Here is a 26,777-nt window from a genome sequence, read left to right as displayed (position 1 = left end):
CAGTAACCTCTTGTGAGGAACTGTGTCGAAGGCCTTTTTGCAGTCCAAAAAAATTCAGCCGATCCACCCCTCTCTCTCTTGTCTTACTTCTGTCACCTTGTCATAAAACTCTTGTAGGTTTGTGACACTAGATTTTCCTTCCCTAAAACCGTGCGGGTTGTCAATTATACACTTGTTTCTTTCCAGGTGCTCCACCACTCTCCTCCTGATGATCTTCTCCATGACCTTGCATACTGTACACGTTAGTCATACAGGTCTGTAGTTTAATGCCTCATGTCTGTCTCCCTTTTTAAAAATTGGGACTACATTTGCCATTTTCCATACCTCAGGGAGTTGCCCAGTTTCAAATGATGTGTTGAAGATCTTTGTTAATGGCACACACAGTATCTCTGCTCCCTCTTTAAGGACCCACGGAGAGATGTCTGGTCCCACCGCCTTTGAGGTGTTAAGTTCGCATAGCAGCTTCTTCACCTCCTCCTTGGTTATATGTACCTCATCCAGCACTTGCTGGTGTACCCCCCTGTTCTGATTTCTTGGAGTCCTACTGGTTTCCACTGTAAATACTTCTTTAAATCTCGTGTTGAGCTCCTGACATACCTCTCGGTCGTTTGTTGTGAACTCCCCATCCCCCGTCCTCAGTCTGATTACCTGGTCCTTGACTGTTGTTTTCCTCCTGATGTGGCTGTGCAACAGCTTTGGGTCAGTCTTGACTTTTGATGCTATGTCATTTTCATATTGTCGCTGAGCCTCCCTTATCTGTGCATATTCGTTTCTGGCTCTTCGGCTAATCTCTTTATTTTCCTGAGTTCTCTGTCTTCTGTACCTTTTACATTCTCTAGTACACCTAGTTTTTGCCTCCCTACACCTTTGGGTGAACCAAGGACTCGTTCTGTTCTTCCCATTATTTCTGTTTCCCTTGGGAACAAACCTCTCCTCTGCCTCCTTGCATTTTGTTGCCACATAGTCCATCATTTCTTGTACTGGTTTTCCTGTCAGTTCCCTCTCGCACTGAATGTCTTGAAGGAAGTTCCTCATGCCTGAGTAGTTCCCCTTTTTGTAGTTTGGTTTTTCCCAACCTATTCCTGCTACTCTCTCCACTTGGAGCTCAACTATGTAGTCGAAGCACAGAACCACATGATCACTAGCTCCCAGGGGCCTTTCATACATGATATTCTCGATGTCCGAACTACTCAAGGTGAATACAAGGTCCAGTCTTGCTGGTTCATCCTCTCCTCTCTCTCTGGTAGTGTCCCTAACATGTTGATGCATGAGGTTTTCTAGTACCACATCCATCATCTTGGCTCTCCATGTTTCGGGACCCCCATGGGGCTCCAGGTTTTCCCAGTCAATCTCCTTGTGATTGAAATCACCCATAACTAGTAACTTTGCTCCTACCATGTGTACTCTCCTGGCTACCTCGGCTAGTGTGTCGACCATTGCTCTGTTGCTCTCATCGTATTCTTCTCTTGGCCTCCTGCAGTTCTGTGGTGGGTTGTACATTACTGCAATTATCACCTTATGTCCCTCAGACTGGATTGTTCCTACTAAGTAGTCCCTTTCGCCCGTGCCATCCATTCCTTCCATTTTCTCAAACCCCAACTGGTTTTTAATAAGCAGTGCAACTCCTCCTCCCCCTCTCCTCCCTCTGTCTTTCCTGAGGATTTGATATCCGGATGGAAAGATTGAATCTGTTATTATTCTGGTGAGTTTTGTTTCTGTGAGTGCTATTATGTCTGGGGATGTCTCCTTGATTCTTTCATGCCACTCCTCATACTTATTTGTTATTCCATCTGCATTTGTATACCACACCTTCAACTTCTTTTCCAAGACTGTGGTCTGAGAGGTATATTGGGGTTGCGGAAGTGGGAGACCTGATAAGGAACTATGGGTGGTTGCTGTGGGGGTGGAGTTTGTAATGCAGTGGGTGGGGGCATTGGATGTGGCATGGGTGTTTTGGTTTAGAGTGTTTGGTTGCACTGGGGTTGACCTCGTTGGAAGGCTTCTATAGGAAGTTGTGAGGGAGGCTGTATTTGATCTTCTTCCTGTGTGTGTGTGTGTGTGTGTGTGTGTGTGTGTGTGAGAGAGAGAGAGAGAGAGTGTGTGTGTGTACTCACCTAATTGTACATTCCTAATACTGGTTGGAGAGGTCACTCTCCATGCTCCATGAGCTTTATGATACCTCTTCTTAAAGCTATGTATGGATCCTGCCTCCACCACATTATGTTCCCGACAATACCACTTCCTGATAATTCTGTCTCTGAATAAATAATTCCTAGCATTCCTGAGACTTATCTGAGTTTATAACATCCAACTGTGACCCCTTGTTGCTGTGTCCCATCTCAGGAATATCCTGTCTCTGTCCACCTTGCCGAATCCTCTCAGTATTTTATATGTCTTTATCATATCCCCCTTCTCTCTTCTCCTGTCCTCCAGTGTCGTCAGGTCGATTTCCCTTAACCTCTCCTAGTAGGAAATGCCCATTAGCTCAAATACTAGTTTCGCTGCAAACCTTTACACTTTCCCTAATATCCTAACGTGTACTCACATAGTTCTACTCACCTAGTTGAGGTTGCAGGGGTCGAATCCAAGCTCCTGGCCCCTGCTCTTCACTGGTCGCTACTAGGTCACTCTCCCTGAACTGTGAGCTTTGTCATACCTCTGCTTAAAGCTATGTATGGATCCTGCCTCCACTACATCGCTTCCCAAACTATTCCACTTCTTGGCTACTCTGTGGCTGAAGAAATACTGAATAACATCCCTGTGATTCATCTGTGTTTTCAACTTCCAACTGTGTCCCCTTGTTGCTGTGTCCCATCTCCTGAACATCCTGTCTTTGTCCACCTTGTCAATTCCTCTCAGTATTTTGTATGTCGTTATCATGTCCCCCCTATCTCTCCTGTCCTCCAGCGTCGTCAGGTTGATTTCCCTTAACCTCCCCTCGTAGGACATACTTCTTAGCTCTGGGACTAGTTTTGTTGCAAACCTTTGCACTTTCTCTAGTTGCTTTACGTGCTTGGCTAGGTGTGGGTTCCAAACTGATGCCGCATACTCCAATATGGGCCTAACGTACACGGTGTACAGGGTCCTGAACGATTCCTTATTAAGATGTCGGAATGCTGTCCTGAGGTTTGCTAGGCACCCATATGCTGCAGCAGTTATTTGGTTGATGTGTGCTTCAGGAGATGCTCCTGGTGTTATACTCACCCCAAGATCCATTTCCGTGAGTGAGGTTTGTAGTCTCTGGTCCCCTAGAGTGTACTCTGTGTGCGGTCTTCTTCGCCCTTCCCAATCTTCATGACTTTGCACTTGGTGGGGTTGAACTCCAGGAGCCAATTGCTGGACCAGGTCTGCAGCCTGTCCAGATCCCTTTGTAGTTCTGCCTGGTCTTGGACCGAATGAATTCTTCTCATCAACTTCACGTCATCTGCAAACAGGGACACTTCGGACTCTATTCCTTCCGTCATGTCGTTCACAAATACCAGAAATAGCACTGGTCCTAGGACTGACCCCTGTGGGACCCCTCTGGTTACAGGTGCCCACACTGACACCTTGCCACGTACCATGACTCGCTGCTGTCTTCCTGACAAGTATTCCCTGATCCATTGTAGTGCGTTCCCTGTTATCCCTGCTTTGTCCTCCAGTTCTTGCACTAATCTCTTGTGTGGAACTGTGCCAAACGCCTTCTTGCAGTCCAAGAAAATGTAATCCACCCACCCCTCTCTCTCTCTTGTCTTTCTGCTGTCACCATGTCATAGAACTCGAGTAGATTTGTGACACAGGATTTCCCATCCCTGGAACCATGATGGCTGCTGTTGATGTGATCATTCCTTTCTAGGTGTTCCACCACTCTTCTCCTGATAATCTTCTCCATGACTTTGCATACTATACATGTCAGTGACACTGGTCTGTAGTTTAGTGCTTCATGTCTGTCTCCTTTCTTAAAGATTGGGACTACATTTGCTGTCTTCCTTGCCTCAGGCAATCTCCCTGTTTCGATAGATGTATTGAATATTGTTGTTAGGGGTACACGTAGCGTCTCTGCTCCCTCTCTCGGGACCCATGGAGAGATGTTATTCGGCCCCATTGCCTTTGAGGTATCTAGCTCACTCAGAAGCCTGTTCACTTCTTCCTGGGTTGTGTGTACTGTGTCCAGCACTTGGTGGTGTGCCCCACATCTCCGTCTTTCTGGAGCCCCTTCTGTCTCCTCTGTGAACACTTCTTTGAATCTCTTGTTGAGTTCCTCACATACTTCACGGTCATTTCTTGTTGTCTCTCCTTCTTCCTTCCTTAGCCTGATTACCTGGTCCTTGACTAATGTTTTCCTCCTGATGTGGCTGTATAACAGCTCTGGGTCAGATTTGGCTTTCGCTGTTTTGTCGTTTTCATATTGTCGTTGGGCCTCCCTTCTTATCTGTGAATATTCATTTCTGGCTCTTCGACTGCTCTCCTTATTCTCCTGGGTCCTTTGCCTTCTGTATTTCTTCCATTCCCTAGCACACTTGGTTTTTGCCTCCCTGCACCTTTGGGTGAACCATGAGCTCATCCTGGCTTTTTCATTATTCTTGTTATCCTTGGGTACAAACCTCTCCTCAGCCTCCTTGCACATTGTTGCTACATATTCCATCATCTCATTAACTGGCTTCCCTGCCAGTTCTCTGTCCCATTGAACCCCATTCAGGAAGTTCTTCATTCCCGTGTAGTCCCCTTTCTTGTAGTTTGGCTTCATTCACCCTGACCTTCCTGCTTCCCCCTCCACTTGTAGCTCTACTGTGTATTCGAAGCTTAAAACCACATGATTGCTGGCCCCAAGAGGTCTTTCATATGTGATGTCCTCAATATCTGCATTACTCAACGTGAATACTAGATTCAGTCTTGCTAGTTCATCCTCTCCTCTCTCTCTCTTGTAGTGTCCCTTACATGCTGCTACATGGAGTTTTCCAGTACCACCTCCATCATCTTAGCACTCCTTGTATCTTGGCCCCCACGTGGCTCCAAGTTCTCCCAATCGATTTCCTTGTGGTTAAAGTCACCCATGATCAGGAGCTTTGCCCTGCGTGCATGAGTTCTTTTGGCCACTGTAGCCAGTGTGTCAACCATTGCTCTATTGCTCTCATCATACTCTTGCCTTGGCCTCCTGCTGTTCTGTGGTGGGTTATACATCACTGCAATTACCACTTTGGGACCTCCAGAGTGAAGCGTTCCCGCCATGTAATCGCTTGCTTCTCCACTGTCTCCTCTTTCCAGCTCATCAAAATTCCATCGGTTTTTGATCAGCAGTGCCTCTCCTCCACCCGGCCCTGTTCCCTCTGTCTTTCCTCAGGATCTGGTATCCCGTTGGAAAGATGGCATCTGTTATCATACCTGTAAGCTTGGTTTCTGTGAGAGCTATGAAGTCCGGTGATGCCTCTTTGACTCTTTCGTGCCACTCCTCCCACTTATTTGCTATTCCATCAGTGTTTGTGTACCATACCTTCAGTTTCCTCTCCAACACTGTGGTTTGGGGGGGGGCCTGTGAGGGTGGGAGACCTGGATTCTAGCTGGGTGTTGTTGGGTTCTGACGATCGTTATGTGTGCGCTTGCCCTTGCTGCTCTGTCCTGCTCTGATTGACCTCTGCTGGTTCTGTCCCTGTCTCCTTCCCTAGCTCCTTTCGCTTTTTTCTCCTCTCGGTCAGCTGCTTCCATTCTGTTTGTGTTCTGTCTCTGTCTAGGAACACCCTCTTGTACTCTTCCGATTACTTCAACCGTGGTCTCTCTTGGAGGACCCTGTTCTGCACTGTTTCTGCCCTGAGAATCAGCTTGATTGGTCGTTTTCTCCCCTTTAAGTACCGCCCTATTCTCTGAAAACTTACAATCTCGTCCATGTCTTCTTCACCTATTTCCGTGATGATGTTCTCAATCTCCTTTCTTTCTGTGTGCCGTCTTTCAGTGTGTGTCCTTTCCTCTCTCTCCTGAAGCCCATGGATAAACACTGATTTTTCCCTTTCCTCCTCCCATTGCCTCTCCCTCTGTGTCTCTGGTTCCTGTCTGTACGTGGTCATTTTCTCCCTTAGTTTTTTCCAGTGGCTCTTGGTAGCATGGTTGTGCCTCTGCATTTTACCTATCACCCTCTCTATCTGCACCTAGTTGCTCTCCCCTTTCACTCCTTGGCCCTTCTTGGCAGACTGATATGACCTTAGCATAATTCCTATCTCCTTCCTTCCTGTTCGGCCTCTCAGCTTCTCTGGCCAATGCCCCTGTAACTCGCTTCAGCCTCTTTACCTCATCTTCTAGGACCCTTATCCCGGCTACTGCAATTTCGACTTGTGCCTCTCAATTCTTCTTCTCCTTCTCCAACCTCTTTTCTAATTTCACAGAAAGTTCTGTCTCCATTTTTACTGAAAGCTCTCCTAATTTTCTCTCCCACTCTTGTTCCATTCTTTTCCACTGCTCCTCCATCCACTCCTCCCTACCAGAACCCTTCTCATCTGATCCCTGGTTCCTTCCACTCCCCACCATTTTTTTTTACTTCTTTTTTCCCTTTTCTTCCCTTTTTTTCTTATTTTTGAAAGAGAAAAGAGTGAGAGAGAGAGAGAGAGAGAGAGAGAGAGAAGGGAAAGGTAGAAGGAGAGAGAGAGTTGGAGAGTGATACGGGAAAATGGGAGAAAGAGAGCGATAGAGAGAGAGGGAAAGAGAGAGAAGGGAAAGGTAGAAGGAGGGAGGGGGAGAATGAGAAAGGAGAATGGAGAGAGAGAGAGAGAGAGAGAGAGAGAGAGAGAGAGAGAGAGAGAGGGAGAGAGAGGCTGCTATTGCTAAGTACAAAGCATGGCGAAGGTATAAGAGACATCCTACCACCTATAACAGGAACTTGCACACGCAAGCCTGTAGGCATATGGGTGACGTTCAAAAGTGGGCCATTGCTAAATGGGAGGTGGACACTGAACGAAAGCTAGCATCAGGTAGGGTAGGCTCCAAAACCTGGTGGTCCCTGGTCAAGGACAGACAAGGTTATCTGCCTGATGAGCTCATTCCACCTCTAAATCGACATGATGGGACCACCTCTACTAGTAGTCAAGAGAAGGCGGACCTCTTTGGTGAACACTTTGCTACCAAAATGCAAGTTCCTGATCCAGCAAGGGACCCTCCTTGGCTAGCTGAAAGAACTGTGTCAAAACTGTCAGTGGTGACAATAAGGCAGGAGGAGGTGCATTTCCTTCTTAAATCGCTTGACCAAGAAAATGCTGTGTGCCTAGACAAGTTGAGCCCAAGATTGTTGAGAAGATGTGCAGACCAGCTAGCAGCACCTCTAACTCGCATCTTTGAGCACTGCCTAGTACAGTGTAAATGGCCCTCTCTATGGAAAGAGGCAAATGTAGTCCCTGTTCACAAAAAGAAGAGATTAGAGCAGAAATCAGCAACTACAGACCAGTGTCACTCCTGTCAATCACTGGTAAGATCCTTGAGACAATAATCTCAAGACAAATGACAGAGTTTTTTGACTACCACTCACTACTTTGTGATCGTCAATATGAATTCAGGAAAGGTTACTCTGCTGCTGATCTGTTGTTAAACCTCTCCACTAAGTGGCACCAGTCACTGGATGAATCCAAAGTCAGCTGTGTGGTAGCACTGGACATTGCTGGCGCTTTCGACCGGGTGTGGCACCAGGGCCTCTTAGCAAAACTTCAAGCACTGGGAATTGCAGGCTCTACGCTATGTCTCCTCAGTGATTACCTTCATGGTAGATCTCTAAGTGTAGTTCTCAATGGAACGGAATCAGCAAGACATCCTATTGGGGCAAGTGTTCCACAAGGAAGCGTGCTGGGTCCATTGTTATGGAATGTCTACTTGAATGACCTTCTTCATCTCATCCCAGAATCACATGCATATGCAGACGACTGTACACTGACCTTCACTTATCCAAGAGAAGAAATGCCAGCTGCTCTAAGCTACATCAATCACCAGCTGAGAGCTATATCAGCTTGGGGAAATAGATGGCAAGTAACATTTGCACATGAGAAAACGTAAATGATGATGGTCTCTAGGCACCATGATGATAATGCTGGTGCAGTAGTAAGGATGAATGGGAGGGTGTTGGCACCTGGAGAAGAAGTTGATATCCTTGGGGTGAAATTTGACTCCAAACTAACCATGAAGAACCATGTTGTAAATCTTGCCAACAAGGCAGCCAGGAAGCTTACAGCACTTCGCCGTATCTCGCATCTGCTTGACAGTAGGGGTTGCAAGATCCTGTACGAGGCACAAGTACGCTCACACCTTGAGTATGCTCCACTTTCTTGGTTTGCCTGCCCACCCTCTCATCTGTGACTGCTTGACAGAGTAGAGAACAGAGCAAGACGTCTAATCTCTCGCCTGGACCCATCCTGGATAGATCTGTCATTTCAACAGAGCCTTCAACATAGGAGGGATGTGGGTGGCCTTACTGTTATGTACAAGGCCAATATTGTCAAAATACCACACTTAGATCCACTTCGAGGACAGCGTGAAACAAGCTTTTATGCCACAAGACGGGCAGAAAGCAGCAACTTCACTCTGGCTGTACCCTTCTCCAGAACATCACTCCATCTGAGATCATACATATCCAGGATGACTCGAGTATGGAACACATTCGTACAGCATAATGATGTCAACGAGATAAAATCAGTTGATCAAATGAAAATGCTGGCCCACAGATGGCTCCAACTTCATCCTGTTCCCTACTTGTATGTCTCATAACAATAAAAATGCTTTCAAATGAGCTGATGTAGGTAACAGCTATTAGCTTGCCAATAAAGTTAGGAATCCTTAACCCGTAAATAGCTTGTCAATAAAGCTAGGGATCCTTAATATTAACCTTGTCAAACCCTGTGTAAAAAAAAAAAAAAAAGAGAGAGAGAGAGAGAGAGAGAGAGAGAGAGAGAGAGAGAGAGAGAGAGAGAGAGAGAGAGAAGAGCTGATGTAGGTAACAGCTATTAGCTTGCCAATAAAGTTAGGAATCCTTAACCTGTAAATAGCTTGTCAATAAAGCTAGGGATTCGTAACCTTGTCAAACCCTGTGTAAAAAGAGAGAGAGAGAGAGAGAGAGAGAGAGGGGGAAGAGATGTTAGAGGGGGAGAGATGTTAGACGGGGGAGGGGTGTTAGAGGGGAGAGATGTTAGAGGGGAGAGATGTTAGAGGGGAGAGATGGGAGAGGGGAGAGATGTTATAGGGGAGAAATGGGAGAGGGGAGAGAGAGAGAGAGAGATAGGTAAAGAGAGAGATAGGTAGAGAGAGATAGGTAGAGAGAGAGATAGGTAGTGAGAGAGATAGGTAGAGAGTTAGGTAAAAGAGATATAGGTATTGACAGAGAGAGAGAGAAAAAGAGAGGGAGGATAGTGGATAGTGGAATGTTAGAGGGAGGGAGGGAGGGAGGGAGGGAGGGAGGATAGTGGATAGTGGAATGTTAGAGGGAGGGAGGGAGGGAGGGAGGGAGGGAGGGAGGGAGGGTTATCAGGTCAGTTTACAGGAAGGTGTGAAATTCTGTGTATGTGTGTGTGTGTGTGCATGTGTACCTGACTGCTTGTTCCTGTGTGTGTGTGTGTGTGTGTGTGTCTATGTGGGTGTGTATGTGCGTGTGTGCCCCCACTTCTAAGTATTCATACTGCTAATAAATACCAGTAGTAATACCAGTAATTCTAAAACTTACCAATAGTGATTCTAACACTTATCAATTCTACTTATAAAATACAGAAAGTAACTAGGTTGTAAAATTTAGCTTGTCTCAACTTCTACAAGTGTCTGACGTTACCCCTCGCTAGATCACTTTACTCCTCACACTCTCGTCAACCCTATCTTCACCTTATCTATGCTATTTCTACTCTAATTCTGGTAATAACTTGCAGGAGTGAGTGACCAGTATCTAACAGTGATGCAGAGACCAGAATCTGACAACTTGCAACCACAATAGGTGAGCACTACTTGCGCTGGCAGTGGCGTGATGACAAGTTGCCAGATGCTGATGACGTAGTCGTCGTACATCGGCCTTCTATCACTATTTTGAAAATCCTTCACCCGTGATGTTTATAACCATATATGCTCATATATCCCGCGTTCCTCAAGTGATTTCGCTTTTCACTTATGACAGGATACACTTCACATTTAGTGGCTACACTTTATATGTATATTGGCACACAACTGTTGTGGCCTCACTGCTTCAGCAGGCCTACTCCTGGCACCTTCCCTTGTTATATATATTATTTTTCCTTTCGCCTTTTGCTTATTAACTTCTTCACTCTCACTGTATGGTGCCCCACATTTCACTTGTTAACCAATTCTTGAACAGTGGTAGTGACAACGTCACTACCACTGATTACTGCTAGTAGTTACTGCGCACCTTAAAAACACAAAGGTTCTTGGAGCCTTGTGCACCCACGTCTGCATGACTGTGTGTATGTATGTGTGTGTGTGTGTGTGTGTGTGTGTGTGTGTGTGTGTACACTCACCTAATTGTGGTTGCAGGGGCCGAGACTCAGTTCCTGGCCCTGCCTTTTTAATGACTGCTACTGGGTCCTCTCTCTCCCTGCTCCATGAGCTTTGTCATACCTCGTCTTAAAACTATGTATGGTTCTTGCCTCCACTACATCACTTGCCAGATTATTCCACTTCGTAATAACTCTGTGGCTGAAGAAATATTGTCAAACATCCCTTTGACTCATGTGAGTTTTCAGCTTCCAATTGTCACCCCTTGTTTCTATGTCCCATCTCAAAAACATCCTGTCTCTGTCCACCTTGTCTATTCCATGCAGAATTTTGCATGCCTGGAACGATTCCTTATTGAGGTACAGAATGCTATTCTCAGGTTTGCCAGGCGCCCATATGCCGCAACAGTTATCTGGTTAATGTGTGCTTCTGCCGAGGTACTCAGTATTATACTCACCCCTAGATTTTTCTTCTTGAGTGAGGTTTGCAGTCTTTGGCCCCTAGCCTATACTCTGTCTGCGGTCTTCTTTGCCCTTCTCCGATCTTCATGACTTTGCGTTTGGCGGGGTTAACTTCAAGAAGCCAGCCTGTCCAGGTCTCGTTCTACTCCTGCCTGATCCTCATCTGAGTTAATTCTCATTAACTTCACATCGTCTGCGAACAGGGACACTTCTGAGTCTATCCCTTCCATCATGTCATTCACATATACTAAAAAAGCATGGATCCTAGTACTGACCCCTGTGGGACCCCGCTCGTCACAGGCTCCCACTGTGATACCTCATTCCATACCATGACTCATTGTTGCCTCCCAGTCAGGTATTCTCTGAACTATTTTAGTACCCTTCCTGTTATACGTGCCTGATCCTCTAGCTTCTGCACTAATCTCTTGTGAGGAACTGTGTCGAAGGCCTCCTTGCAGTACAAGAAAATGCAATCAACCCACCCCTTTCTCTCTTGTGTCTTACTTCTGTTACCTTGTCATTAAACTTCAGGTTTGTGACACAGGATTTGCCTTCCAAAAATCCGTGCTGGTTGTCGTTTATAATCTTATTCCATTCCAGGTTCTCCGCTACTCTCCTCCTGATAATCTTCATGACTTTGCATACTATACACGTCGGTGACACTGGTCTATAGTTTAGTGCCTCATTTCTGTCTCCTTTCTTGAAAATGGTTACTACATTTGCCGTCTTCCATACCGCAGGTAGTTGCCCACTTTCAAGGAATGCTTTGAAAATTGTAGTTAGTGCAACACACAGTGTTTGTGCTCTCTGTCTAAGGGCCCACAGAGAGGTATCAAGTTAGCTTAACAGCTTCTTCACCTCCTCCTCGGTTGTATGTATTTCATCCAAAACTTGTTGCTATATTTCCTTGTTGGTGTACCCCTCTGTTCTGTCTTCCCAGAGTCCTTTCTGTCTCCATTGTAAATACATCCTTAAATCTCGTGTTGAGCTCCTTACATACTTCCTGGTCGTTTCTTGTGAGCTCCCCACCTTCTTTCCTCAGCCTGATTACCTGGTCCTTGACTGCTATCTTCCTCCTGATGTGGCTATACAACTGCTTCGGGTCAGACTTCACTTTCGATATTATGTTGTTTTCGTACTGTTGCTGGGCCTCCCTCCATATCTGTGCATTCCCATTTCTGGCTCTTCGACTAATCTCTTTGTTTTCCTGGGTCCTTTGCCGTCTGTAGGTTTTCCATTCTGTAGTGCACTTAGTTTTTGCCTTCCTACACCTTCAGGTAATGCAAACGCTCGTTCTGGTCTTCCCATTATTTCTGTTGCACTTGGAAATAAAGGTTTCCTCTGCTTCCTTGCACTTTGTTGTTATGTATTCCATCATTTCGTTTAGTGACTTTCCTACCAATTTTCTTTCCTACTGAACCTCCTGTAGGAAGTTCCTCATCCCTGTGTAATCCCTCCTTTTATAGTTTGGCTTTTTTCATTCTATGCATTTGTTCATTATTCCATCTGCATTCATATACCAAACGTTCAACTTCTTTTCTAAAAATATGGTTTGGGGAGAATGATGGGGTTCGGCAAGTGGGAGCCCTGGCGGGGGCCAATGGGGGGTTGCTGTGTGTGTGGGGTTTGTGATTAGGGGAGTGGGGGCAGAGGGTACAGTGTGTGTAGGTTCTGGTTTAGATTGCTCGGTTGCACTGGGGTTGCCATGGTTGGATTCCTTCTGTGGGTGGTTCTGAAGGAGGTTGTGTTTGCCCTTCCACCTGGGTCTGGGTCCTCCTGCTTATCTCTGTCACAGCCTCTCGTTCCTCCTTTCGTCGTTGTACCCTCACTTTCAGGAGCTTCCTTTCTTATTGTGCTCTGTCTCACTCAAGATACACTCTCTATTAGTCTGATGTGTCCCTTAGGCGTGCTTTCTCCTGCAGGATCCTGTTTTGAGCTGATTCTCTGCGTGTGTGTGTGTGTGTGTGTGTGTGTGTGTGTGTGTGTGTGTGTGTGTGTGTGTGTACTCACATATTTACTCACCTATTTGAGGTTGCAGGGGTCGATTCATAGCTCCTGGCCTTGCCTCTTCACTGATAGCTACTGGGTCCTCTCTCTCCCTGCTTCATGAGCTTTATCAAACCTCGTCTTAAAACTATGTAATGTTCCTGCCTCCACTACGTCACTTTCTAGGCTATTCCACTTCCTGACAACTCTGTGACTGAAGAAATACTTCCTAAAGTCCCTTTGACTCGTAGGAGTCATCAACTTCCAATTGTGACCCTTTGTTTCTGTGTCCCATCTCTGGAAAATCCTGTCTTTGTCCACCTTGTCAATTCCTCTCAGTATTTTATATGTCGCTATCATGTCTCTACTAACCCTCCTGTCCTCCAGTGTCGTCAGGCCAATTTCCCTTATCCTTTCATCTTGGACAATCCCTCTAGCTCTGGGATTAGTCTTCTTGAGCTCCTCACATACCTCTTGGTCGTTTCTTGTGATCTTACCACCATCCTTCTTCAGCCTGATTACCTGGTCCTTGACTGTTGTTTTCTCCTGATGTGGCTATACAACAGCTTAGGATCAGACTAAACTTTTGATGCTATGTCATTTTCGAATTGTCGCTCAGCCTCTCTTCTTATCGGTGCATATTTTTTTCTGGCTCTTCGGCTGATCTCTTTATTTTTCTGGCTCCTTTTTCTTCTATACCTTTTCCATTCTCTAGAACACCTAGTTTTTGCCTCCCTACACATTTGGGTGAACCAAGGACTCGTTCTGGTCTTCCCATTATTTCTGTTTCCCTTGGGAACAAACCTCTCCTTTGCCTCCTTGTATTTTGTAGTCACATAATCCATCATTTCTTGTACTGGTTTTCCTGCCAGTTCTCGCTCCCACTGAACGTCCTGCAGGAAGTTCCTCATACCTGTGTAGTCTTCCCTTTTGTAGTTTGGTTTTTCCTGTCCTTTTCCTGCTACTCTCTCCACTTGTAGCTCAACTATATAATCAATGCATAGAACCACATGATCACTAGCTCCAAGGTGCCTTTCATACATGATTTCCTCGATGTCCGAACTTCTCAAGGTGAATACAACGTCCAGTCTTTTTGGATCATCCTCACCTGTCTGGTAGTTTCTCTAACTTGATGAAGCATGAGGTTTTCCAGTACCACATTCATCACCTTGGCTCTCCATGTTTCGGGACCCCCATGGAGCTCCAGGTTTTCCCAGTCAATCTCCATGTGATTGAAATCACCCATAACTAGTAACTTTATTCCCCGCATGTGAGCTCTTCTTGCCACCTCTGCTAGTGTGTCAACCATTGCTCTGTTGCTCTCGTTGTATACTTCTCTTGGCCTCCTGCAGTTCTGTGGTGGGTTGTACATTGCTGCAATTACACTTAATGGCCCTCAGATTGGATTGTTCTTACTAGGTAGTCCCTTTCGCACATTCTATCCATTCCTTTCATTTCCTCAAATCCCCACCGGTTTTTAATGAGCAGTGCAACTCCTCCTCCCCCTCTCCTCCCTCTATTTTTCATGAGGATTTGGTATCCGGGTGGAAAGATTGCATCTGTTGTCATCCTGATGAGTTTCGTCTCTGTGAGTGCTATTATATCTGAGGATGTCTCTTTGATTCTTTCATGCCACTCCTCGCACTTATTTGTTCTTCTGTCTGCATTTGTATAGGAAACCTTCAACTTCTTTTCTAAAACTGTGATCTGGAGGTACGTTGGGGTTGGGGAAGTGGAAGACCTGCTAAGGAACTACTGGTAGTTGCTGTGAGTATGGAGTTAGTAATGTGGAGTGTGGGGCCATAAGATATGGCATGTGTGTTTTTGGGTTAGAATGTTTGGTTGCATTAGGGTTGTCCTGGTTGGGGGGCTTCTGTAGATGGTTGTGAGGGATGCTGTATTTGATCTTCCTCCTGAGTCTGGGCTCTCCTGTCCATCTCCATCTTCACTCTCTTTCCACCTTTCGTCTTTGTACTATCTCTTTCAGTTTCTGCCTTTCTTCTTGTGTTCTGTCACTGTCGAGATATACCTTCTGGTATGCTGGCATACCTTGAAAGTCATTTTGACTGGCCGGGTTCTTCTTCTTGCAAACCCTCCCTATTCTCAGAAAATATGCCAGCTGGATCATGTCATCTTCTCCTATTGCTTTTATGATGCATTCAATCGCTTTTTCTACCCGTGTCTTTTTGTTTCATAAGTTTCCCCTTCAACTTTGTGGAGCCAATAAACAAAGACTGACCTCTTCATTTCATTCTCCCACTGCATATTCCTATGTATTCTCTGACTCGATTTAGTTGCCTCCATTGCAACTTTCCTTTCTTCAGTTTCTTCGCTCTCTGTTGTCCTTGGGCCCAGTGGCCTGTAGTTTTCCCTTCTCAGCTTTCCCTGGGCTCTGTTGTGGTCTATTAGGGCCTCCACATATAGCTTAGCTCTTTCATTTATTACAGTACCCTCGATTGCTCCTGATGTGATTCTCTCTTTTTCTCGGGCTCTGTGAGGTCTGATAGGGCCTCTGCATACTGTTTCACTTCTTCGTTCCCTACAGTCCCCTTTTTTGTAACTGAGGTAGCAGTCTCTCATGTCATTCCCAAATTGTTTTAGTTCTTTAGACTGTTTCAGATTTTTCAGCTCCTCTAATCTCTGTATCTTAGCCTCTGCTGCTGTGACTTCCATCACCCATTTCTTGCTTTCTGCATCTATCCTCTCCTCCATTCTTATGCTCAGCTCTTCTGTCTTCTTTCCCCACTCATGTTCCTTTTTCATAGTCTGCTGCTCGCAGACTCATCCTTCAGTCCCCTGGTTTTCCTTCCTGCTCTCTGGCAACCCATTTTTGTTTTGTTTTAGTTCCCACAGAATGAAAACTTACGTAATTCTGTGTGTTTGTTTTGTGGTGTGTTTGTCTGAGTGTGTGTGGGGGGGAAGGGAGGTAAAGGGAGGAAGCTGGAAACAGTGGTGAAATGAGAGAGAGGTGGGAAGTGGGAATATGGGGAGAGAGGAGGAGGGAGAAGCAAAGGGGGAGAGAGAATGGTAGAGGGAGAGGGGGAAAGAGGGAGAGGAGTGGGGGAAGGAGGGTGAGAGAGAGAGGAGGGGGATCAGGGGAAGAGGTGGTAGATAGGTAGGGGGAGGGTGCAGGGGGGAGTGTGTGTGTAAGTGTGTATATATGAGAATGTGTGGGTGTAAACGTACTCACCTAGTTGAGGTTGCAGGGGTCGAGTCTTAGCTCCTGGCACCGCTTCTTCACTGGTCGCTAATAGGTCACTCTCCCTGAACCGTGAGCTTTATCATACCTCTGCTTAAAGCTATGTATGGATCCTGCCTCCACTACATCGCTTCCCAAAGTATTCAACTTGCTGACTACTCTGTGACTGAAGAATTACTTCCTAACATCCCTGTGATTCATCTGTGTCTCCAACTTCCAACTGTGTCTCCCACTCGGCTGCCTTACCCCCTTTCATTTTACCTACTGCCTCACGAACTTCCCCCACACTCACAACTGGCTCTTCCTCACTCCTACAAGATGTTATTTCTCCTTGCCCTATACACGAAATCACAACTTCCCTATCTTCATCAACATTTAACAATTCCTCAAAGTATTCCCTCCATCTTCCCAATACCTCTAACTCTCCATTTAATAACTCTCCTCTCCTATTTTTAACTGACAAATCCATTTTTTTCTCTAGGCTTCCTTAACACACATAAATGTATATATATATATATATATATATATATATATATATATATATATATATTATATATATATATATTTTTCAACAAGTCGGCCGTCTCCCACCGAGGCAGGGTGACACAAAAAAGAAAGAAAATCCCCAAAAAAGAAAATACTTTCATCATCATTCAACACTTTCACCACACTCACACATTATCACTGCTTTTGCAGAGGTGCTCAGAATACAACAGTTTAGAAGCATATACGCATAAAGATACACAACATATCCCTCCAAACTGCCAATATATATATGTATATATATGTATATATATATACTATATATGTATATATATACTATATGTGTATATATATATATATATAGTGGAAGGAAGGCGGGGTAGGGGTCGGCCTAGGAAAGGTTGGAGGGAGGGGGTAAAGGATGTTTTGTGTGCGAGGGGCTTGGACTTCCAGCAGGCATGCGTGAGCGTGTTTGATAGGAGTGAATGGAGACAAGTGGTTTTTAATACTTGACGTGCTGTTGGAGTGTGAGCAAAGTAACATTTATGAAAGGGTTCAGGGAAACCGGCAGGCCGGACTTGAGTCCTGGAGATGGGAAGTACAGTGCCTGCACTCTGAAGGAGGGGTGTTAATGTTGCAGTTTAAAAACTGTAGTGTAAAGCACCCTTCTGGCAAGACAGTGATGGAGTGAATGATGGTGAAAGTTTTTCTTTTTCGTGCCACCCTGCCTTGGTGGGAATCGGATAGTGTGATAATAAAATATACATATATTTTTATATATATATATATATATATATATATATATATATATATATATATATATATATATATATATATATATTATATATATATATGTCGTGCCGAATAGGCAGAACTTGCGATCTTGGCTTAAATAGCAACGCTCATCTTGCCATATAGGACAAGTGAAAATTTGTGTATGCAATAATTTCGCCAAAATCATTCTAAACCTAACGAAAAAAATATATTTCACTGTATTTGTTTAGTATTAAATTATTGTAAAGAAATCTAAAATATATTTAGTTGGATTAGGCTAAAATAAATTGTTCTTGTTATAATAAGGTTAGGTAAGTTTTCTAAGATTCTTTTGGAGCAAAATTAAAATTTTTTACATTAACATTAATGAAAAATATATATCTTTAAACGTATAAGAGAAAATTTTAGAAAGGACTTTATTTTAAATGAGTTCTTGCTAATTGAGCAGTTTTACATATTCGGCACGACATATATATATATATATATATATATATATATATATATATATATATATATATATATATATATATATATATATATATATATATATATATATATATAAATCAAAGAGCCTTAGGAAAACATCTGGTTCATGTGTCAAATTTCTCTTTTCAAGAATGGTATCTAATGATCCAAAGAACTGGAGTTATTCCTTCCACTGATCAAGCCTGATTGCATAACATTCCCTCACCGCTGAATGACAAATACGAATTTAATGTTTCCCCACAATTAAAATTGCAATAATATATTAAGGGGCACGTAAGTTAACCCGTCTTCTATTAATATGTTTATTTTTCCACTGTAATCTACCTTGTCCATAATTACTATCGCATTTGCTATGTACAAATCTCTTTTCGCTCAGACCTCTGCAACACAGTTATTCTCAAAGATTTGTTAAGTTATACCATGAAATAAGGAAAGGTTCTAGACTTCACGTTACGAAAGCAGACAAAGCAAATGCGATAGTAATTATGGACAAGGTAGAGTATAGAGGAAAAAGGAACATGTTATTAGAAGACGGGGGAACTTAAGTTTCTCTTAACTTACCCACTACGCTGACGTGTCCGATCTGACTTATAGCGACAGCTGTATTGATCTGACACATATAGGTGCCGGCGTCGCCAGGTCGCACGTCCTTGATGGTGAGGTACCAGGTGCGGTGACCGTCGTGAGAGACACCGATGCGGTTGTTCCTGGTAATGACATGGTTGCCCACCGTCAAGATGGCTGAGCGGTCACGCTGAATCCACGCCAACTGTAGGATATAGGGAGAAATCAGTGTTAATATTTTATAATTATATGATTGCTCGCGCAACACACCCATACGTAAACCGGAATGACACTGAAGGTAAACTGCTTAGTGAGTTTTCAAATCATGGATACCAGTGCCAGAATGGCCCGAACGTTACGTACCACTAACACTAGCTGGCGTATATTCAAGCAGTGGGTAACACTAAGACTGGCTGAGTATTCTCAACAGTGGGGTAACGCTAACACTGGCTGGAATATACTCAAGTAATGGATAACACTAACACTGGCTGGAGTATACGCAGCAGTGGGTAACACTAACACTTACCCCTAGCACCCCGCCCCCCAAACTTATCTACCACGCCCTTTATAAACGTTTCTCCCTCTTTAGTATTTAGATCCCCTACCACAACTACTCTCTCACTTGGTTTAAAACTCATAAAACACTCATTAAACATCTTCCATAATCTCCATGTGCACAAACACTTATTACAACCCACTTTTTGCATCTGACCATTATTTTAATCCAAATAATCCTTGAATTTAAACAATGATATTCCCCCTTCTTCTTCTTCTATAACTGATCTTTCACAGTTATTGCTACCCTTTTCTTATCTCTAACTCTTTCAGATACTCTTTACCTAATCTTATTTATTTCTCCCCACTGAAATTGCCCTTCATTCTTCAGTTTTGTTTTACTTAGAGCTAGAGTATCCAACTTCTTTTCATTCATAACACTGGCAATTACTTCCTCGCTATCTGCACTATATCAACGATTATTCAAACATCCCAGCTTTGTAAAGTTTTTCTTATTATTATATTTAGTAATTTATACAGGAGAAGGGTTACTAGCACATTGCTCCCGGCATTTTAATCACTTATTACGACACGCATGGTTTACGCATGGATTACGGATGAAAGATTCTTTTCCAGCGGTAATGTTGGCGACATTTGCAGTGGTTTTTATGATCTCTGTGGAAGGTGGAGATGCAGGGAATGTGAAACCAGGCATGTTACTGAGCACAGGTGTATGTATAATGTTCGACAAGACTGTAGTCCTGGCACGGGTCTCAATCTTGCGATGACCCGTCTCTGGCTCCCTAGAGAGAAAGGTTTCTACAATGATGCGACGTATACTGCTCAAGCACTCTTCTGCTCAGTTCAACTACTGAGCACAGGACCGTAGCAGTGGCTTATATACTGTAGTCATGTGAGGCGAGGCAGGAGGAGGCGGGGTCATAGTGGAACCATCCACTAATCTAAGTAGGTCATCGTCCAAAAATTGGACAAGTTTTGAAGAATTCTTTGTATCAAGATCCCATGATGAGGCAATGTCTGACAGATGTGATGATTGGTTTAAAAACGGACAAGTTGAAGAATTTTCAAACCATTCATCACATCTGTCAGACATTGCATCACCATGGGATCTTGAAACAAAGAATTCTTCGAAACTTGTCCAATCTTTGGACGAAGACCTACTTAGACTAGTAGATGGTTCCATTATGACCCCGCCTCCTCCTGCTTCGCTTCACCTGACTACAGTATATAAGCCACTGCTACGGCCCGGTGCTGTACTTTCTACGAGACTGGTGGACTGAACACATCGACCCCAGACTGAGGGACTGATTACCTCAAACTCCTCCTCCTTTTGCCTTCCTGCCTTGTATAAGACTGATGAAGCCACTGTGTGGCAAAAGTTTCCTCAACAAAGCTTCCCCATATGTTGCATAAGTGTCTCAATTCTTCAACTTGTCGGTTTTCAAACCATTCACAACACAACATTTTTCCTATCTAGATGCCTTATGAATTTCGTCCCATAGTAGCCTACTGCACTCCCTATCAAGGTTTGGGGCCCTATAAATCGCACTCAAGATTAATTTTTCACGACCTTCGAAAAACTGTAGCTAAACAGATTCTGTGTCCGATGTTTCTAATCTTACATCTTGTCTAACACAATTAAATTATCTCTGACATACATTGCCACTCCACCACCCTTCCTGTTGACCCTATCAGCGTGGAATGGTTTATAATCCTGTATGTTGCATTCAGACGGCATTTCTCTATCTTTAAAGTTGAACCAGGTCTCTGTTATAGCAAATATCTATATTAACTGCACTTGCAAGTAATCTTAGCTCATCTATCTTATTTCTTAGACTGCTTTTATTTGTATAGTAAACCTTAAGGGAGCTAGTCTCTCGTTGTCCTCTACTATCTCTCTTTGTTGAGCAATTGCTTTGCCTTTACTAGCAACCTTATTTTAAACATGTCCTTGGGGTATCCTGGTAATATATGATGTTTTCTTCCCTAATACTGCAGCCTGATTGTTTCCCACAAACACCCATACCTCTATAATCTATCAGTTTAAATTCCTAAACAAGTCATCAATGACCCCCTCAATCGAACTGGCTAACGCAACTGCTCCAACCCCGAAGAGATGAACGCCATCCCTTCCATACATATCATGCTTGCCATAGAATTTGCCCCAGTTATCAATGAATGGCATTGCAAGTTCTTTGCAGTACCTGTCTAGCCAGCAGTTTATACCAATTGCCCTAGACATCCATTCATTGCCCACTCTCCTTCTAGGCAAGATGCTACATATGATTGGGATCCCTCTCTTAGACCTAACAACTTCTATGGCTGACCTGTGCTTATCCAGCAGCTCCTGTCTCCTGCCCTTCCTGATGTCATTTCCACCAGCACTAAGACAGATAATGGGCTTGTTCCCATTACCTGACATAATATTATCCAACCTGCTGACTATGTCACCAACACCAGCTCCTGAGAGGCACACCCTCTGTCTGACCTTCCTATCTATGCTACAAAAAGCACGGTCCATATAACTTACCAGAGAATTTCCTACAATTAGAATATTCTTACCTTGATTAGCAGGGGAGTCAGTGCTACCTTTAACCTCACTAACCACTGAAGTACACTCGTTCTGGAGAACAGAGAATCGATTTCCACCCTCCACATCTTCTCCATTAACCTTCCTTATCTTCCTTCTTCCTGAACTGTGAACCACCTACCACTTAAAGCGGCTGCAACTCTTCAGCTCACTGCTGGTATCCTTTTTCCTCACCAGTTCCCACCATCTCACACTCACTCCCAAGCCCATCTAGGCGAAGCTTCAGCCTCCTATTTTCCTCCTGAAGAAGTAGAACCTCCTTCTTCAACATTGTAACCTGAGATTCCAAAACACTACAGCAAGCCATGGTGCTCAGTAACAGCTTAGGAGAGTGACCACACGTGACTTCTGGCCGCAGCGTACTGACCTCTGATTTTGTCAAAGACTTTGCCAGTGACTTCCAGTAAGGAGATAGGTCTGTAGTTTGCAGATGTCATTGTTGGGTGTAGCAATGAATATCATCATCGCTGTCTTAAGTGCCACGGGAAAATGTCCAGTCGCCAAGATGGTATTATAGACATTAACAAGAGACATCTTGCAGTTTTGGGATAGGCCCTTTAATTGTTGTACTGTTATGCCTGAGGGGCCTGGTGCCTTATTTCTCATTCTGCCTAAGATTTGGCACATCTCCTTGAGGGTAATTGGTCTGGTGAAGGGGTGTTCTATTTCAAGTGTAGCTGTATCAATTGATGGTACCGGGTGGAAGTCTGCCCGGTTGTAATCCCTCCATTGGTTAAACCACTGGTAGTGGTTGCTGTTGAATCCTCTACACTGTGCTAGAGAATTTTCTCACCGTCGACCTTGGTAAAGGAATATGAAAGGAGATGAGTGTGGGTTTAGCCTCCAGCAGCCGGCGGATCTTACTCCAGAATTGTTCAGGATGGCGTTTATATTGATTAGTTGAGCGGCGCCACAGTTGAAAAGAGCGGGGTGATGGACATTGAAATTCCCTGCTAGGACTGTAGGGACATTCCTAGTAAGTAATCGGTGAAGGGGAATTGATTCTATGTATGGCTGTCTGGGAAGAAAGTAACTCATTCCCACTATTAGCCAGCCACATGATGTCTTAAGGACGTTGATCTCGGCGTTTGCACTGTTTATCTCCTCCAGGAGTTCTTCAACAGTATTTTCACGCATGAAGCTGTTGATGCGTGCAACAAGGACAGCCCTGGGCCTTGAATTTGCCATGGGGAATGGAGGTGATACCCACATTGATAAGTTTGTCAAGAACATCTTTCTTGAGTAACTGGATAAGCTCCACTTCCGAGGAGAGCAGTAGTACTGCACCTGAGTGGGTCTGGAATATCTCCACAGGTGCAACCGTGGTATTATCACTAGTGCAATGTAAAATTTGAACTTCTGGCCATCACTGACCCGACGTTTGACTCTTATATTGGGCATGTTGCCCAGTTAGGGTAAGGTTGTTTCACATAATATGCTGGGAAAAAGAGCTTTCCTAAGTGTCCGACATTCCTTCTTCAGCTGACTTATGAAGGTCAGCCCTTTAACATAGCCTACCCTCGAGGAAGTGAGGGGGGGTCAGGGCCCAAGGCAATGATCGACTAGAGCTTAAAATACCGCACGGACTACTGGATAGTCACCTTGCCTTGTTCCAAATCGCCAAAGGCGAAGTTGCCAAAAAAGGAGAAGACAGTAAAGATAAAAGGACAGCAGTGTAAAGAGTGTGTTTTTAATTAGACCAATGTAGTGATTGGAGTACTGAGGAGGGGTAGGATGGGGTAGGATGAGGTTGGGGAGTGACAGGGGGAGAGGGGGGAGTAAGAAAGCTAATCACCGCCTTACCCTCTTGATGGGATGGGACTCGAAGTGACAGGGAGCAAGTTTCCTCTCAGCTTTGAACAGCTCAGGATAACCCAAAAAATGTAACTTTGAGTATTAGTGGTCAGAGTGAAAACTCCTACGTAATATCGCTGCGCCGTCCACTTGCAGCAAATCGAATCGAATCGAATGAATCGGAATGAGTCGGGATTCAAGAGAGGAGTGTAAAGGAGATGTTAGGCGAGTGTTTAGGAAGTTTTGAACGAAGTGAGAGAGTAACTGTAGTAGGGGACTGGAATGCTAAAATGGGAGAAAGGGTTATAAAGGGCGTGGTAGGTAAGGTAAGTTTGGAGTGCCAAGGGTAAATGATAACAGGGGGCGGGCCTTTCACTGAACATTGTATAGAAAGAGGTTTAGAAAAATATAATACATATTTTAAGAAAAGTGGATATAAAAGTATACGAGATATGGTATAGGGCGTAATGACGGCATTTTGTTGGACTGTGTATAGTTAGATAAAATTTTGACTAACTAGTAGACTTCAGTATGTGCATGTTTATGGAGGGGCCACAGATATATCAAATCATTTTTTGCTGTAGCTGCAGTGAGCATAAGAGGTAGATGGGATAGAAGGAGAATGGCAACAGCAAGTAAGAGAGAGGTGAACATTTATACAATAAAGAAGGAGCAGTTAGGGTAAGAGATAAGCAACTATTGGAAGAATGATGGGCTAAGGAGAGTATATGCAATGGAGTTGAAGATGCATGGGGTAGGTTTAAGAATGTAGTGTTAGAGTGTTCAGCAGAAGTTTGTGGTTACAGGAAACTGGGTGCTGGAGGAAAGAAGAGCGATTGGTGGAATGATGAGGTAAAAGAAATGTAAGGAGGGAGGAGTATATGAAGAGAAAAAGAGAGCTTAAGAGTATGGTGAAGGAATGTACAAGGAAAGTGGGTGAAGTGAGATTAATAAGTTAAGAAAGCCTAAGTAAAGAATGGATTTGACAGTTAAAAACAGGAGAGGAGAGTTATTAGATGGAGAGCTGGAGGTGTCCGGAGGTTGGATTGAATACTTTGAGAAACTGTTAAATGCTGAAAAAGATATGGAAGCTGTGATTTTGTGCATAAGGCAGGGAGGTATAAGATCTTGTAGGAGTAAAGAAGAGCCAGATATGAGAGTGGGGGAGGTGCATGAGGCCCTGGGTAAAATGAAAGCTGGTAAAGCGGCTTAGACTGATGGGATCAATATAGTAATTTTAAGAACATAAGAACATAAGAACGAAGGAACACTGCAGAAGGCCTACTGGCCCATGCGAGGCAGGTCCAAGTCCCTACCGGCTTAAGCCAATGCACCCAACCTAGTCAGGTCAGGTCACACTGACTTAAGGGAGGAACACGGCAACCGACCTGTTAGCACAAGCTATCAGGTCTAACTCACACCCACCCACATCTACTCATGTATTTATCCAACCTATTTTTAAAGCTACACAACGTTCTGGCCTCTATAACGGTACTTGGGAGTTTGTTCCACTCATCCACAACTCTATTACCAAACCAGTACTTTCCTATATCCCTCCTGAATCTGAATTTTTCCAACTTAAAACCATTGCTGCGAGTCCTGTCTAGGCTAGATATTTTCAGCACACTATTTACATCCCCTTTATTTATTCCTGTCTTCCACTTATAAACCTCAATCATATCCCCCCTAATTCTACGTCTTTCTAGAGAGTGCAGTTTCAGGGCCCTTAGTCTATCCTCATAGGGAAGGTTTCTGATACATGGGATCATCTTTGTCATCCTCCTTTGTACATTTTCCAGAGAATTTATATCCATTCTGTAATACGGTGACCAAAACTGTGCAGCATAATCTAAATGAGGCCTAACCAAGGATGTATAGAGTTGAAGAACAACCTGAGGACTCCTATTATTTATGCTTCTTGATATGAAGCCAAGGATTCTATTAGCTTTATTGCGAACACTTATGCACTGTTGTCTTGGTTTCAGATTACTGCTAACCAGAACTCCTAAATCTTTTTCGCAATCCGTAATATTAAGATCTACATTATTTAGTTTATATGTGGCATGGTTATTGTCCTGTCCAACATTTAGAACTTTGCATTTGTCTATATTAAACTGCATCTGCCACTTCTCCGACCACTGCATCAGTCTATTCAAATCTTCCTGGAGTGCTCGAATGTCCTCGTCAGAATGAATTCGACGGCCTATTTTGGTGTCATCGGCAAACTTGCCGATGTCGCTCTTTATGCCCTCATCTATGTCGTTTATGTAGATTGTGAACAGCAGGGGGCCCAACACTGACCCCTGTGGAACACCGCTCGTGACGCTTCCCCACTCTGATTTCTCCCCATTTATGCAAACTCTCTGCTGCCTATTTGTCAACCATGCCTCTATCCAGGAAAAAATTTCTCCTCCTATTCCATGTGCTTTAATTTTCCTCAATAGTCTCTGATGTGGGACCCTGTCAAAAGCCTTACTGAAGTCCATATACACAATATCATATTCGTTACCATGATCTACCTCCTCAAATACCTTAGTGAAAAAAGTTAATAAATTCGTAAGGCAGGAACGTCCCTTTGTAAAACCATGCTGAGATTCGTTGATTAATTTATGCTTTTCAAGGTGGCTACGAACTGTCTCGGCAATTATTGATTCCATAAATTTTCCCACTATGGAGGTTAGGCTTATTGGTCTATAGTTCGAAGCTAAGGACCTGTCACCTGTTTTGAAAATAGGTATCACATTTGCCATTTTCCACTTATCTGGCACCATGCCAGTTTGTAGTGATATGTTGAAAAGATTAGCCAAAGGTGTGCTAAGCTCCTCTTTACATTCCTTTAGAACCCTTGCATACAGTTCATCAGGGCCTGGGGATTTGTTAGGTTTTAATTTATCTATTTGCCTAAGGACCATGTCACTTGTGACCCTAATAGTGCACAGTTTATTATCGTCCTGTTCTACATAATTTATCATTACTGGAATATCACTGGTATCCTCCTGTGTAAAAACTGAGAGGAAGTATGTGTTAAAAATTCTACACATTTCCTTATCACTGTCAGTGAGCTGACCCGAGGAACTTTTGAGTGGGCCTATCTTGTCCCTGATCTTACTTCTGTATACCTGAAAGAATCCTTTTGGGTTAGTCTTCGATTCTCTTGCAACTTTAACCTCATAATCTCTTTTTGCTTTTCTAATTCCCTTTTTTATTTCTCTCTTTAACTGAATATATCGATTTCTTAATTGCCCCTCTCCTCTTTTGATTTGCCTATATATGCCTCTCTTTTGACCAATCAGATATTTTAATCTATTGTTCATCCATTTAGGATCATTTTTGTTTGATCTGATTTCCCTATTTGGAACATAATTTGACTGAGCAGCTAGAACTATGCCCTGGAAAGCATCATATCGGCAACCATCACCACCTACCTGACCCCTAGTCAGGTCATTCCAGCTCAGCCCACCTAAGTAATTTTTCAGTCCTATGAAATCAG

General features: G+C 43.9%; 1 protein-coding gene across 1 annotated transcript in view; it reads right to left on the bottom strand.

Moving 5' to 3' along the window:
- Positions 1-26,777, bottom strand: part of LOC128687137 (lachesin-like) — a 201,653-nt gene that overhangs the window by 74,973 nt on the left and 99,903 nt on the right. The window contains exon 2 of the mRNA XM_070092805.1: positions 18,385-18,592. Coding sequence (XP_069948906.1) covers positions 18,385-18,592 — 208 coding nt within the window. The remainder of the gene's footprint in view (positions 1-18,384; positions 18,593-26,777) is intronic.

Source organism: Cherax quadricarinatus, chromosome 40 (genome assembly GCF_038502225.1).
Source record: "Cherax quadricarinatus isolate ZL_2023a chromosome 40, ASM3850222v1, whole genome shotgun sequence".
Lineage (NCBI taxonomy): Eukaryota > Metazoa > Arthropoda > Malacostraca > Decapoda > Parastacidae > Cherax > Cherax quadricarinatus.
This window is presented reverse-complemented; position numbering and strand designations above follow the sequence as displayed.